The 16,712-nt window shown below is 26.5% G+C and overlaps 1 protein-coding gene across 3 annotated transcripts in view; it reads right to left on the minus strand.

Annotated features, from left to right (window-relative positions):
• LOC107170636 (ferlin family C2 domain-containing myoferlin misfire) overlaps positions 1–16,712 on the minus strand; it is a 158,114-nt gene that overhangs the window by 22,523 nt on the left and 118,879 nt on the right. For all 3 annotated transcript variants that reach the window (XM_089220312.1, XM_089220310.1, XM_089220311.1), the window contains exons 5-7: positions 11,744–11,959; positions 11,467–11,662; positions 2,118–2,180 (exon numbers count right to left, since the gene is read on the minus strand). In XM_089220312.1, coding sequence (XP_089076438.1) covers positions 2,118–2,180; positions 11,467–11,662; positions 11,744–11,959 — 475 coding nt within the window. The remainder of the gene's footprint in view (positions 1–2,117; positions 2,181–11,466; positions 11,663–11,743; positions 11,960–16,712) is intronic.

The raw sequence follows: 16,712 nt of genomic DNA on the forward strand, positions 1-16,712 counted from the left end.
TAGTTTTTATATTTTTAAAATGTACAGTAAATATATAGTGTATAATCAAATAAATACATATTAGGTATCATATCTGTATGCTCGAAAAATAAATTTGGATATGTTAGCTACTTTCAAAAGTTTTAAGCATTTACAATCTCAAATACAACTGTGTATAATCCCTTTGATCTTAGAGGCATATTTCAATATATTCTCATTTATTATTCGCACTCAATATTTTATAAACGAATAATTATACTGATTATTAATGTCGTGGAATAACTTTATAATATTACAATAATCACTTTAGGGCTGAAAGACTACAGTTAGTAAAACTCTATTGATTATACTTCATACTCTTTTTAATAGGTATAAGGTATAACTGAATTCAATAACGTTTTTTATTTAATCATATAACTATATAGGTACTTACAAGGAAGTTTTTGGAATAATATCAGCTATATTTTTAGATAGGTAATGATGTCTCATTATTAAAAATTGAAATTTCAAAATCTAATAATGTTTGCATCTTAAATAAATCAAATGATTAATATACCATTATTGACTATGTGGAATATTGAAAGTAGATCTTTCATTATAATTGATATTAATATGGATTGCTTCAAGATTCACATTAAAAAAAAAATTATCTATGTAATGAGTATATACTATATAGGTATTAGGTGCATTATAGGTAAACAGTTTTATGGTATAAGACTGAAAAAACATATTATTCAAATATATTCGGGTTTTCATTAAGAGTAAAGAAAGAATGTAATAAATTCTAATAAAACGTAACAACTATAAAAATAAAATATTATGATAGTAAAATAAAAATTGTTCATGTTGAAAATTGAAATACCTTGAGCAAAGAGTTTTAGATAATTGAAATACATATATTATTTAGAAAATAAACTCGCATTGTTAATACTATACGAAAATTTTAATTTATCTATAAACTATTGTTAAATAGATAAAAAAAAACTTAATTAGAAATTTTTCGTGGGGCTGAGGATAGACATTTTTTACACACAAATGACTTAATTTTCAAATACATTGTATATGGTAGCTGATGATACATTATAAATACAATTATGAAGGCTCTAAAAAGGAATCTATCTCCCCTTATTTACGCACCCCTATAGGTACAATTTAAAGCAAAATTTTGTAGAACTTGTGTTAAGAATATATCCCCAATAACTTGAATATGTTTTATGAAAAAACCGCTAGTTAATGTTTTATTACATAATATTATTCGTTATATTATGTGAAAATAAAGGTTACAAATATTGAGCGTAATATACATTATTTTATTTAAATATTATGTTTAATGTTAATATCTTTCATATTTTATGTTTAATTTTGAAACTAATATTGTTATGAAACATGACCAACGATTTTATAGGAATATAAATGAAACATTTCAGTTTTGATGATAACATATTATATTTTTTTATAGTATGATATCAGAAAGTGATAACATATAATATAATATGTAATGATACCTAACAGTTTCTAAAAAAATGATGTTATCTGTATGTACTTTTAATATTTGATATTAAACATGAATTTTAATGTTTTACTAATCGTAAAAAGTATATGTATATAATGAATAAATTATAGCTCAAGCATGTGAATTTTATGTTAGAAATGTACTAATTTATTCTACTTAGATTAATTTTTACATTTCTGGTCAGAGTACTGTGAAATTAGTTGTTATGAACTAATCGAATGTGAAGTACCAACAATTATTAGGGTACTATAAAGCTCAAAGTATAAAATAATTTATAATATACATCATATTTTATTTTAAGTGATGTCTTAGACGTTTAGAGATGATTTTTTATTTTTGTTATTTATGTAATTTTATGATAGTAATTACAGAAGTTTCATTGTTAAATAAATATACTTGGTTTAGATTTTTCGAAACAAGTAAGTTTATATTATATAGGCACTCATAAAAAATATATATACATACACCTGTATACAGGTAGTCAGGTAGGTTAGCGTAATAATTACCCGTCATAATTCTATATGTTTGTTAAAATTTACCGTTAGTTATAGTTAAACACTATAACAGCCCATACTATACACATAGATACAATTGAATTATGTTGATATAAACAAGAATTACTTACCGATAGTGTAATGATTTTATCAAATAACATTACAGTTGGCATATGAAAATCGAATACAAAATACTGAAAAAAAGAAATTGCAGAAATTTATTAAAATCGATATACATATGTCATAATATATAGATATTTAATATCTATTAGATATGCATATAAATATACAACATAGTATAGTAGGTATATTAGAAACTTGTATTAAAAATAATACAAGTCTTGACATATTTTTTTTTTATTATAAGTATTAAAAAAGATCGACTTACATATGTTAATGCTAAATATGCTTTATTAAAACCACATAGATAAATAATTTAATCGATCAGTTTGGAGCTTATAGTTTTTTAATACAATAGTGACCGATCAATGATCATTATGGATTTTTCTCGCAAAAATGAAATCTATGTTAGTCGGCGATAAATTCAAGTACCAGATTGGTGCAGCAAATCTATTATTCACACATACTACGGTTTGCATGACAGTTAAATGAGATCTTATAAGTGGCAGTTTCTTTGGTTGAAACCAACTGTACGTTAATCAGTCTTGTCGACTCACCATTAAAGACGTACTTAAACAGTAAACATGGTAACCGCATTCGTGGGATTGGACATCAATGCCATAAGATCCGCGAGGATAGAAATATTAATAGTATTCTTATTAAATTTTAAATCCATTATAGTTAGTAATAAATAATACATTATTTTTATGGAACAACGTATACATATAAAAACTAAATTTTAATAACTCATTCACGGTATTTACATACATTTAATTTGGTCATTATCTACAAAATGAAACATTAATAAAGTGAATAATATAATGTAATTAATTAATTTTGAATATCTTAGATATTAATTTTGAATTAAGATGTTATATATTATTATTATTATTACTATGGTTATTGTTAATCATAAATGAAAAAATTAACGTATAGTTATAAGAATAAAAATTATTAAATACGGCATACGACCTTAAATAGATACAGTATATAATAAAAAGAATTGAATAATGAAAAACTTTTATTATTAACAATGTTTTAAAAATATTTTTATTTTTATTTCTTAAAGAGAAAATAAAAATGTAAAAAATTGTATCAAGTTTTGAAAAATTGTATGATAGCTCTTTCTAAATCTGATTAATAGAACAATTTTTACGATAAAATAAATTTATCTAAATAAAGTAGATTATTTTTTAAATTATTTTATCATCTATGTAATTTTCACAATTTTTGTCACATGTTTAACTAGCATCAATTTTGTACAGATTTTTCTTTTTCATTTTACCCTTTATATAGTTGTATAATACTATAATATATAAACTATAATTATTCTGATTCAACGGTTTACATAAAATCTTATATTAAAGGTTTTGAAATATTATGATATCGTATAAATTATAAGGTTACAGATTTGAAATTTATAATAATATTATGATTTATGATGCAAGAAAAATGAAACCATGACAGTAGTGTACCTATTTTGCCTATATAAAGCGCCGTGTGATCGAATGTTATTTCCAAAGACCAAAGCGTTTAAAACATATTGCTTGACCCTCATGTAGCTACTTGAGGGTCAAGCAATGTGCAAACAGTACGGCTCTCATGTAGTGGTTACACACTAAAAAAAAAGGCATTGAAAACATATTATACACGTCACGAGACTGAAAAAATGTGGAACAAATACCCAAAAATCACTTAAAAATATTTTTAATATTTAATTTTACACTTCTTAGAGTATTTTATATTTATGTATTATATGTATTTAGAAATTAAACTGAATTTCCTCGTTTTTTCCAGATTTTTTTGCAGGAGTTAGAGGTATGCCCAGTTTTTTTACATATGTAACAAGTAAGCGTGTTGTCGGTTAAAAAGATTTTGAAATTGGGGTTATCATATTTAATTTTTATTGATCTGGGAACATTTTCAATATAATCTGGGTGTATGTACCTGACGACGAAAACTGCTGATGTGTGTTAGTTCATCATGAAAACCGGCTTTCAGAAAGGTGATTTCCTATAATGGTCTGATGCAGGCTAATATTAAATATTCGTTGATTACGTCGTGTGGGATTATTGGATGGGCATTAAAAATAATAAATCTATCTTTTTGCTGGGTTAATCAAGCGACGAAAAGGTATTTGGTATTCGTTTATTGTTATATTATACATGAATAATTTTGAATTAGTTCATTAACAGTACATTTGTCCGAAAAATAAACGCAGAATCGATTATTGGAGATACGAGATGCAAAAGATATTTTTTGGTTGATGTAATATTGACGAGAGATTTTATATATGAGGTAGTTATATCATTAATAGTGTTTAAAATAATGGCTTGTTCTTTTTTTAGAAATTTTGTGTTGGCCGTGGTTTCTGTAAAGGGTTTTAATTAAGATGTAGATTGCATATTTTGTTCTTGGGAATCCATGATTGATGTAATTTTCGTAGCAATTTATCGGTTAATTGCACTAGGGAGTGCGGGTGGCTTAATTATTAGGCATTAATACGGTTCAAGATAAGGAGTTACATACCTGCTCGATTGTTATGATAAATACTGCTATCGGAAGCTAATAAATACGTAACACACGTTACTATATATGTGTCTTGGACGGAGGTCAAACACGTACTGTGTAACAATTGGTTTTTATTATTACGATATGTCTTATAGAAAAATTATATTATGATTGTAACCTTGAAGCTTTTATGGTTGATATTAGTCACCTGTCTAGAAAATGTTGCATGTTGTACTGTTGTAGTTCATATCGCACATATATGTCCGATATAAATATATAATATGTAAAGTAGAAACTTAAAGTACGTGAAATAATAATGATATAATTTACGGAGGGGTTTTAAGAAAATTAATTATTCTATCGACCAAAAAGTTTTCTCAGCAAAATATATTAAAACAAAATGCACTGTTATTTACGATCTCATTTGTACATTGTGGAATTATATATAAAGCATGGTTATCAATTAATTTGATTCTGAACGACAAGTTTCTTGAAGGTTTAAGGCTATCGTTTTTAACGTTTTAACCGATTGGTTGCCCGAGCCACTCGGTCTTGGCCCGTTTCCTGAAAACTGTCCATTGGATTTATGTGTATTTGTTTTTTTCTTTTTGTAACATTCTTCTTCGGAGTGTCCCGGTTTTTTACAATAAGTACACGTTATCCTTTTAATATGCTTATAATTTGGATTTGTATATACTTTGGATTGAGCATTTTGCTGACCAGTATCTTAACTGCGATTTGCATATCTACAATCTACATTGATGAGTAGAATAATTATTGTGATGACAGATATTTTTGATTATTATTTTTGCCTTGGTTTACTTCTTTAAGTATTCGTTGAGTCTCTTTTGATGATTGATACATTTTTTGTTCTTCTAGACTTGCCTTCATTGCATCTTCTAGTGTTTCAAAATTGCTTGATTTAATAACTGTTCTTAAATGAGGTAAAAAGGACTCTACGTACGTCGTTAAAGTAATTTCCTTTATATATGTACGTATTGCTTTGGCATCCGTGGTTAATTTTCCATTTGTGCTCACATTACACAATTCATTGAGTAGGTTCTCAACTTTAGCAGAGTAGTCATGTACTGACTCTCCTTGAGACTGTCTTGTTGATGTAAGTTCGAGCTGAAGATATCCCGGTGTACGTTTAGCACAAAAATTTGTTTCGAGTAAAAGCCTAAGTCCTGTCCAATCAACTACTTCACGATGTTGAGTTATCGCAAATGCTTTTTTGCTTAGTTTTGTACGGATAGCTTGTAACAAAACTGGCTTTGTGTTGTCACTAACATTAGGCATTACGAAATCACATGCACTAAGATAAGGATAAATATCTGCTGAATCTTCACCATCGAAAAAAGGAACCAATTTAATGGCTGTTTCTAAAGAAAGAACTGTATTGTTCATTTTAGAACTGGTACACGAAATTTCCACCCCCGAAAAATTTAAACCGAGTACTTCGGTATTTTTATTTAATGGTTTTGGTGTATTATAGTCACCTATTTGATCCGAAGGTACTGAAGTTGATGTATCACCCCTTGTGTAAGAAGATAATGATTCTAGGTACGCTTCTTGATTTCCTAAGGTATTTTTTATTTCGGTGTGTTCGTGACCTAGTATTAGGGCCAGAATATTTTAAATTATTGTCAAAGTTATTTGATATAGGAGTATTACAATCTTTATCTACTTTAGATGTATCTGGGCTCCTATCACTACTACTATTACCACTACTTGATTGAGTAGACATACACATTAATAGTGTTAGTTTGTTATTAAAATGTATAATAATAATGGAACAAAACAACTAATAATAATATTATTAAAAAAAAAAAAAATAACAATTATGTCAGTAGGTTGAATGAAAAAAAAATACAGTAATTAGGTTACCCAAGTTAGTGATAATAATATTATAATAGTGTATACTGTATATATATATTTTATGTTTTCATTATTACCATACACTGCATAATGATTGACCCTTTGATTGATTATCTGAATCTCTTGTTGAATTTTTCTTTACTTCACTTGGTGTCATTCCCACGTAGTCTTCAAGTTATTTCGTTTGAAGTTCTACGCTCCGAAACTGGTATGCGCGAAGACCACAATGGTGGGTTTTGTAAAATTTGAACGATTAATTAATTTTTTATTTTACTAATTAATCGATGTAGACGAGATGTAGTGTAGCTTATCATACAGTTATGTGTATTGTTATTGAAAAATAAGCTTAGATTGTGTATTTATTCCGAACGATAAATGGTGATTCCGTGTTGCATGTAGGTGGTATAAGATAAATAGCACCTCATACGATGTGTTTGCAGCTGCGCGTGACGTAAATATCGGGAAGTATAGAATAGTGTTCTCACCAAAATATAGGTAAAAGCGCCTCCGTATGAATTTGCACCGATGTTCACTTTTATTTATATGAATAATTATTTGAATATATCACTCACTAGACAGAATTTCTTTCAAAAGAAAAGAAAATGAATACGGCAACCGCTGCCACCAATGTTATGAACGCAACGGTGTATGGACTGTGATGTTCAATTATATTTTAAATCGTGTCTTTAGTTGCATACAAAGACGACAATTTGTCAAACCGTATCTGTAGTATGTGATGTTTAATTATACCTTGAAGGTTCGATTTAGTTAAAAGAAAGGAATACACGTTTATATATTAAATAATAATTGTACTTTATTTGTTTATTTAACTTAAGTAATATTCTACACTGCGTTAGAGCACACTACTAACTCTTAGACTAACTTGTCGACAGACCGATATATCGCCAGTATGTCGCGAATAATGAAAAAACGATAAGACGCCTACATATATGCGTCTACATACTCTATAGTATAGACTTAAAGTAGTGGTGGGCATTTAACAACCGACACATTCCTCGAACTTTTAGATTGTATAACTGACGACTGGTATGATGTAGATACGAAAGTATAATTAAATGAATAATGTAGTATTAAAAAACTTTGTTTGCAATACAATGGCTTGAAATATTAACTGCATATATTATATGGTTTATGAAATCAAACATATTATTTAATATTATTCAATATAAATATTTAGAATATTTTTCAGCGCATATAATAATGTATTCTAACAAACGAAAAGTATTAACCCTCTACACGTTGATAAATTGAAGTAAAAACTAAGAAACTATATTCTTACGTTCATACTCTAAAAAACTAGGCAATAATATGTAGGCTGTAAGAATAGCGATTAAAATGAATCTTTGAAACAACAATTAAATTATAATATAGTTACACCTCTGCACTCTAATATTTCACTATTACAAACTTAAGGAAAACAAATCTTTTAACACACTTTTTGATTTTGCATACATGAATTCAACTATAGTGCATTAATGCATGTTAAATATTAATTGAATTGATCACGACAATGTGAATACTATAATTGGATTATGTTCGTAACAAGAAATTGCTTCACATTTGCATAATATATAATATATTTGTTTAGCATAAACAACACATTGGTACCTATAGAAATAACATATTATCATAATCAACAATAGAAAAATTGCGTTACGACTAATATTTACACATGAATCCTCCAGGAAAATAAAATTGACAATAATATTTAATGGTATACTATAATTAATTAATATTCAATGTCATCGATTTATCAAATTTTTAAATAATATCATGGGCATCATGTTCTTGTTAAAATACCTACATTATATTTTGTTGATAGAACGATGCAAAATATTATGTCATAGAAATTTAAAGTTCCTACATGCAAATTTAAGTTATTGGAAGCAATTCCTCACTATAACCAACAAAAATGTCAATTTGATAGTAATTAACTAGTTGGAACATTGACCACAATTTAAAACATCGTGTAATGCATTAAAACGAATCGATAAAGTAGGCCAACAAGATAATAGTTTATGAAATAGAATTCGTTTTATTTTTTAATGTATATATTTTAAATCAGTTGGTACTTTTATATCTAAAGCTTTTTAAAGTAATGCTGTAGGTAATGAAATCGAATGGATAAATAAAAAAGTTACATCGTTGGCGAGCGTTAAGAACAAAACTCCGTTAACAACCATATAACATATGGAAAACAATAGGGTATCTGGAATTTTTAAGTTTATAATAAATACGAAAAGGTGAATATAAATTTAAATAGTATGTGTTTTAAGTGGTTTATTCAATATGAAAGCTAGGGTTAAGGTAGGTTTATATTTTGAAACGGTTATAATTCATTAATGGTTTTATATATTTAGGACAAAAGTAGTGTTTATATAATTTGATGTAACTAAATAATAAAATGGATACAAAATGTTCACACTTAGCTTTGTAAGGTTATGGGTTTATATTAACTCTACGCCTGCAAATAGTTATCACACTGCTTTCAAAATACTTTTGGTGGGCTTTACAATAGTCTTTCAATCATTTCATGAGTGCTTACTCGAATAACCCATGTCAGTACAAAAATGCGACAATTATTCAAAATGTTATATTTTTGGCCATGATCTTAAAAATAAATTAACAAAGAAGGAATTTTTATATTTTATTATTAAAACAATTTTCATAGGTGGTGCATTGTTTTTCTGTACTGGTTAAAATTCACTATTATAATATTTATAAAATAATATGTATGTTTAGTAATAATACTAAAGTTCTATTATACGTAATAATACTAAAGTTCTATTATACGTAATTATTTACTGAAAAAGTGAAAACGATTATAATATACTGACCTCAAGATATTTGTCCACAGGAAAATTTTATCAACTTTAAAAATGAAACCCAATAACACTATTTGGTTTTTCAAATAATCACGAGTTATCTCTTCCCCTCCCCCTTCACCCCTACCACACCACCTTTTTACTACCCTTATCCTATTCCTACCCACCCTATTTTTTGTGGTATATTATAAGCATCTATTAAAGTTTCTAAAAAGTTAAAGTATAATGTGTTAATGATAGATAAATTGTACACCATGTGTCAGTCATAGATACGTCATCCAATTGGTTTAACGTAGTTCTTATTTTGACTACTCAAATTTTCTGTTATTTTGATATGGTAACAGCTTAAAAAATTGAAAAACTGAAGTTAAAAAAAAAATATAAATTAGATAATACGTTACACGGTTTGAAAAACATGTATTTAAATGATTTGTCAAACATTCGATCAATCATTTACAGTAAGATGTGACGGCAAAGTAGAGATATTAAAAATGCAACGTATAGAAATATTTAGGAGAAAGATAAGCTGATAAGCATTATACATGTTAGGAAAAATCATAAATGTATAACCTTTTCGGTTCTTTTTATCAAAAGGGTTTTAAATTTTATTATAATTGCGATCTTTAATGTAAACATGGGTATATTTTCATCGTAAAAAATATTTCGATTAGTAGATTAACCATTGACATTTTTAAACCTTTTTTTTTATTAAAATATGACAAACATAATATTCCATGTGAATAACTTTACGTAAATGTTATTTCAATTTATTATGAGGAGGTTTTGAAAATAGTTTATGTTGCTGTTGGAAACCATAACATAGTAAGGGTATTGGTTGAAACCGCCAAAATCAGCATGTTAATAGTTTGAATTTATTATTCAAGCAGAAAATCCTGGAGATGTGTATCTTCATAAAAACATTATTTAAATAAGCCGTAGACCATACATATAGTACAACTATTTAGATCAAATACTATGTATGTGGCTATGTGCGTTTATTTTGCCTCCAATATTAAATTGTGTCCAACATTATTCCCACCACCATCAAAATTTTACTGTTAATGACACAAAATGAGAAGGCCAAGAATCAAGTGTTAATTTATGATGACTGATAAAGTTGAACTGATACCTGATAATGTATCTAAACTTTCATATTTGTGTCATGTACAATGGCATTTTAAAGGCGATGAGAATCATAATTTAGTATATGACCAATTTAGCTATTTTTAATACTGTGAAATATTTTAAATATTTCAAAATATCAACGATTTCAAAATTTGAAGACGATTCCAAATGTACTAGAAGAATGAAAGTTTTACCTATAAAAGATATTTTTCTATTTTGATAAAAAGTAACCTGATTGGGCTAGTGTATAGTGTGTTTAATTTTGGATTTTTTCCTAATACCATCCACAACTTATAACAACAAGCATCAAAACTGATAAGTCTGTTTATTAAAACTTTAAATACTGCGTATATCTTAGATTTTAAAAATGAACAACTAAGACAAGCACATAACAAACACCTATTTTTTTTCATATGATAAAAAAAAAAATAATAGATTTTTTTATGCTAACAATATATGAATTGAACTTAAACAATTTTATGGCAAAGTGATTAAAATTAATTTTCTATAAAGTATAAATTCAACAAAGCGAATGGAAATATTTCAAACAAATCATACAAGTATCAATTGAATAGACACGATACGATGACATTTAAACACTTTAAGTTGTGACCTACAAAAAACATTTATTTATGAAAAACACACCGATTGGTTAACTGGATGTTGAAAGGAAACAACCTATACAAATGTTTTAGCTTGTATTCATTAAAGTTTATTGGAACACAAGTTTGCCTAAATAAAACCTAATATTATAGTAATAATATATGTCAACCGTGTCACTCATTGTATTAATATCAAATAAATGATTGCCAAAAACTCATTGACTTAAAAATTAATGATTGATAACTAACCATCACTTCAAACTCTATGCCTGTAACATTATATTATATGAAAATAATACTTTGAGAGTATTAGAAAGTTTAATGGCCATGTCATGAAAATATTATGGCATTCTAATTGTACGTTATATACTAAGTAGTATAAAACTAATGATATTTACTTCATTGTAGTAAGGACAGTTTGTGCTTTCCTTCACACTCGTATATTTCTTTACTTCGCCAACTTGTACGCATACAACAGGGTCCATATTCAGACCTGCTAGTTGTCTTGCCTCAATGATGGTTACACATACTTGAAAGTCTTGAGATTTAAGTGCATTTTGGGTTGCATTTAATTGATCTTTATGTTTCAATGGTCTGAAAAAAATTGTATAAATAAAAGAAAACATTAGTTTTCATTTAAAAAAAAACCACACCACGTTTCTTATGGCAATTTACTTTTTAGGCTTTGGTGAGTATTCGACATTGAGAGAATTTATAGATTCGTTGTCAGAAGATAGGTCACTTGTCTCCGTCATGTGACCCCGTTGATGAGGGATTGCAGTCATTTGTGCACTGTCGTCACTGTCCACCAATGCCTCCTTATCTTGCGGGAGTTTCTGTTTGCCCATTCTCATTAAGCTCTTCACGCCTTTTTTAAAAATTGTACCACGACTGCAAAATTATAATACAGTAAAAATCCATACCACTTATTATATCCTTATGCGTATGGTATAAGTTATATTCGTATGAAATACGCATAATATTATAAGTAGTAGTGTAAAATAATATAAACTTATTGGATAGTAGTATTCAAATACGTTTAATATTAATAACTGTAAGTCATCAAAATATGATAATGGCACCATAAATACGAAACTGACCCTGAATCAGAAGAAGGTAGGCGCGCGACCAGCCCTCCATATAAAAAAAACTATCATTGATTTTCTTTACAATTAAGACAAGGATAGAGGATCGAACGGAATAACCTATAGCATATTCATATCACTGGAAATATTATTGATACTTCAAACCAGTCAATCCAAACTTGTTGCGGGGGGCAAGTAAATTATGTTGATGTTCTTAAGTTTTTTTAAATTTAAAATTTAAAAAATTACAAATGTGACTAATAGAAATAAACTATAGTTGACACAAATAAAACATAGTGATAACAAATAACTAAAAAAAGTTTACTTTATTCACAGGACAGCGCTTCATGACAGTGAAAGCATTGAAATTTAAAAGTATACTAAGTGTAACAGAAAGATCTATCATAAAAAAAAAAAATTACTATTTAAACGTATGAAAAATTTTGTTTAACATTATATGATAAGTAAAGAATTAAAGAAATATACTTATAATGTCAGAAAATTCTCAAAAATCCTATTTTTTAAAAGGTTATTACGTTTAAAATTAATTTACCCAAAAAATATATTGAATTTTAAAAAAAATTCTAGAACATAAACTTCTTGACTTAGATAAATATTTTTAACATAAAAATTGTTCTTAAAATCAGATTCACAAATAGGCTATTTTGAATTTATCCAAACAATTTTTAATACATTTTTTTTTGTGTTAAATAAGTTTTTTATTCAATCTGTTTCAAAAAAAAAAAAAAAGAATAATAAGAACAATTGATGGTAAAGCTGAAATAAATAAAAATACAGATTAGACAGACTGCAGAAGCCTCCCAGCGGAGGTACTGCGACATACTAAAGAATTTTGTTAGGCTAGCAGATCACGACACCGCTGTCTTTTAAGTCTTTTAATCACTTTGCCTGGCATATAGAAGCAGATGAATGTTTGGATATTAGGGGATTCTTATAATGTGCTAGGCGGCTATTGAAACATTTGTAGTAAGTTTTTGCTATTACAGAGACAAACTGCATTTTGAGACCAGAGTAGAGGGTGTCGTTAAAGACATAAAATGGCGCTAGGCCACTTAAGGAACAAAAAAAAAAAAAAAAATATTAATTTTAACAAAAGTTATTCCAAAAGTCAATTCTATTTGTTATGCCTTGTATATAATATCCATTAAGGAATTTATTTTTGTTTTTTTTTTTTTTAATAAACTATTTATAAATTAAAATATTTAATTATTTTGAAAACAGAATGACAGATACAACGAGACTGTTAATTGTAATTTACATTGTTATTCAGTTTTCATGAAAATTATTTAGAACAAAGTATAAATGATAATAACTAATAGCATATGTATAGGTAAGTACTATATACACATTATTGTTGTTTTATAATTAAAAATAAAAACTATCAAATAAGAATACAAATTATAAATCAAGACAAAAACAATAAGTAAACAATAAGTTACAAATTTTGTAATTTTTGCGTTAAATTTAAACAACATTTTAGTCCAAAGTCCATAAGATTATTAAATTATACAATAATAATAAAATTATTGCTAAAAGCAGTACCTATATAGGTACTAATTATACAAAATATAATTATTTTTCAATTCAATTTGAACGTTAGAAGATAATAGTTAATCAACCTGTGCATTGTTAATTTTTCGTTTATTTCAAAATATTAAACGCACTATTACTATATAAAATTATAGGGATCATTAATAAAATTGTTTCTATTTACGTACAACATATTTTATTATATAGAACCCCAGACTTGGACTTCATAAAAGGAAATAAATTAGTAAAATAAAAGGAATAATTTCGTAAAACTTTAACTCATCAATCTTATTCAGTTATACTTTGATAACTATTTACAAGTTTTCTTAAAATATTATTGACGTATATATAGGTAAGTTACAACTATTTTTAAATATTTATGCATTTATTAAATTTATCTATCTATCTATTAATATTTATAATATTATATTTTAATATTATACAATATATCATATTTAACCTTAAACCATTAATTAATGTAAAATATACAAATACTGAAGAGTATCTAAATCCAAATTTTCATAAAGTTGTTTACTTCATTCAATGTTACCCACGGTGTATACCATTATAATAAAATTGGCATTATATATCAATTATTAAATATTAAATACTATGGATGAAAAAGTTAAGCAAGTGGTTCACACTGTGCTATACAGTCGGCGTCTAGAAGGTTCAGAAAGGGTTACTGTAATGGATGTATTAAATATAAATTAAATAATATAAAATCATTTTATACAAAAACCATTCTATATAGAACGACGGAATCAGCTGAAATGATTAAGTACTTATAGTACCTAAGTATATTTTTATGCAATTATTTTTTTAAATAAAGTAATTTATTTTAATATTTATTAGATATTAGTTATTACTCGTGAATAATGCAGTAGGTTAAATTAATTTTTGCCGAAAAAATTAAATTTACAAATGTCATTGTGTGTATAAAATATAAAAACAAGTTCTAAGTAATAAATACGTCACGTACTGAATTCACCGTATGGTGAATACATAAACACTAGGTACTTCAAATGCGTCTCATCACTTTAAACCCAATTTTCTATATAAGTCTAATTTGAAATTAAATTTAATACTAAACTTTAAAAATTTCAAGTAACCAAGAAAAGTATTTTTGTAGTTATAAAAAAATAACAAATGAAGGACCAATAATAAATCTTTATTCTTCGTTTATATAGTTTATATATTAATTTAAAACAAATTTGAACTTAAAATATCTATAAAAAAATTGTACCTATAGATACTTTTCAAATTTTTTTCACTTAATGTTGTTAAAGAATTAAACTTTAAATGCTCAAGAAAAAAATTCTTATATTAGTATTCTATACAAATTGTATTTGTAATATTTTTCTGATTTTTACTATTTATTATTTTATAAATTTAAAATTAAAAGATAATTTAAATCGAGTGAAAATTTTTCATTTTGAGACCATTTTAAAGTACCAACTAGATTCATTTTTCCATAGAAAATATACTCAAGTTGAAAATTGAAGGATTATTTCATCTACTTATCATGTATAATGAAACTATTAACTTTAAAAATTATAAATAAGTAAAATATCATAAAATTAATGAACCTATATAACATTTTATATCGTAGAACAGTTGAATAAAACTTGAGCTTTACAGATATGAAAAGGACTTGAAAATATTGATAACACAAAAAAAAATAGTATGTATACAACATATAAATGTGAGTGGTTTCTCACTTATCTCAAAATTCTAAATACGCTGTTACAGGTGTTATGATCATGTGTACAATATAAGTGTTTGCTTTGTCCATCAAGACTTGCATCTAATCAAAATATAGGTATATATGAATACATTAGTATACATTTCATTTGCTGCAAAAACTACTTAGTTGATATAAAATGTTCGAAAAAGTAAGTAAACTTATTTAAAAAAAATTGGAATTTATTTTTGATACAAAGAATAGTTGAGACACATTCATTGGGCTCATATATAATAAATAAATAAAACACTTTTTTATTGATATTTTATTTCATTGTGTCCATAAGCTCTACGATATTTGTGTGGTAAATATGATTAATTTCCATTGTATGATATTCGATGGATGGGATATAAGCTGTACTTTAAGTTTTTTTGAATGGAAACGTTTTTATTATTTAATGAAAAACTTACGATATAGAATAAATTTGAAATATAATGAATAAATTATTAGCAGACGCGTTGTTTACTGCTACGTCACTATATTTTTATTCGGAACGACGTATATAACCTAAATGGATTACCATATTTCCAAAAGGTTTCTTTTATGTAATTTGATATCATTAAGAAGTTCTCACTCGATGCAATTAAAAAGTTAAGAAAAGAAAAAAAACGAACTATAACTTTTGATGTTAGTGTACGCCTGCAAGCTGTGACCTTTAATAATGCAAGCCTGAATATAGTTAACCGCTTATCAAAACCAAAAATATTTATATTGCATTGAATATCAATTCTGTAAAATAAAATATATAGTACTAACTGGTAAAAATTTAGTAAATCACCAATCCAAATAAAATAAATGTGAATGCAATTCTAATTAAGTCTAAACCGTACGAATACATTGATAACTGTAAAAAGTTATATAATGTGTTCACAGTGGTTTATTTCCAGTAACGTCTTAGTTATCTCCTACTTTTAACCGATAATGTTGTATAATTTTTACATAAAAACAAACAATTTAAAATACCTCGAGCATTCTCAGATAGTATAGACATATAGCAGAGTAATAAAAAAACCCGTTGTACTCGTATTATGTATCGTATTATCGCAATATACATTTATACGGCATGATTTTCTTTTTTCTTTTTTTTATCAAAATAGCTTTTTTATCTTTTAAAACTGGATAAAAATCCTGCGAACACCAGATCCTAATGACCCGTTAAAGCCAGATTAAGTAGTAAATGACCGGTACGTATACGTATTCCTCTCTCAGAAGTCGAAATGGTGGAAACATAATATTATCATTTTTATTTTTATCAATAATAATG

Source organism: Diuraphis noxia, unplaced genomic scaffold (assembly GCF_037042655.1).
Source record: "Diuraphis noxia isolate RWA-SAM2 unplaced genomic scaffold, SU_Dnox_SAM2 contig0002, whole genome shotgun sequence".
Classification (NCBI taxonomy): Eukaryota; Metazoa; Arthropoda; class Insecta; order Hemiptera; family Aphididae; genus Diuraphis; species Diuraphis noxia.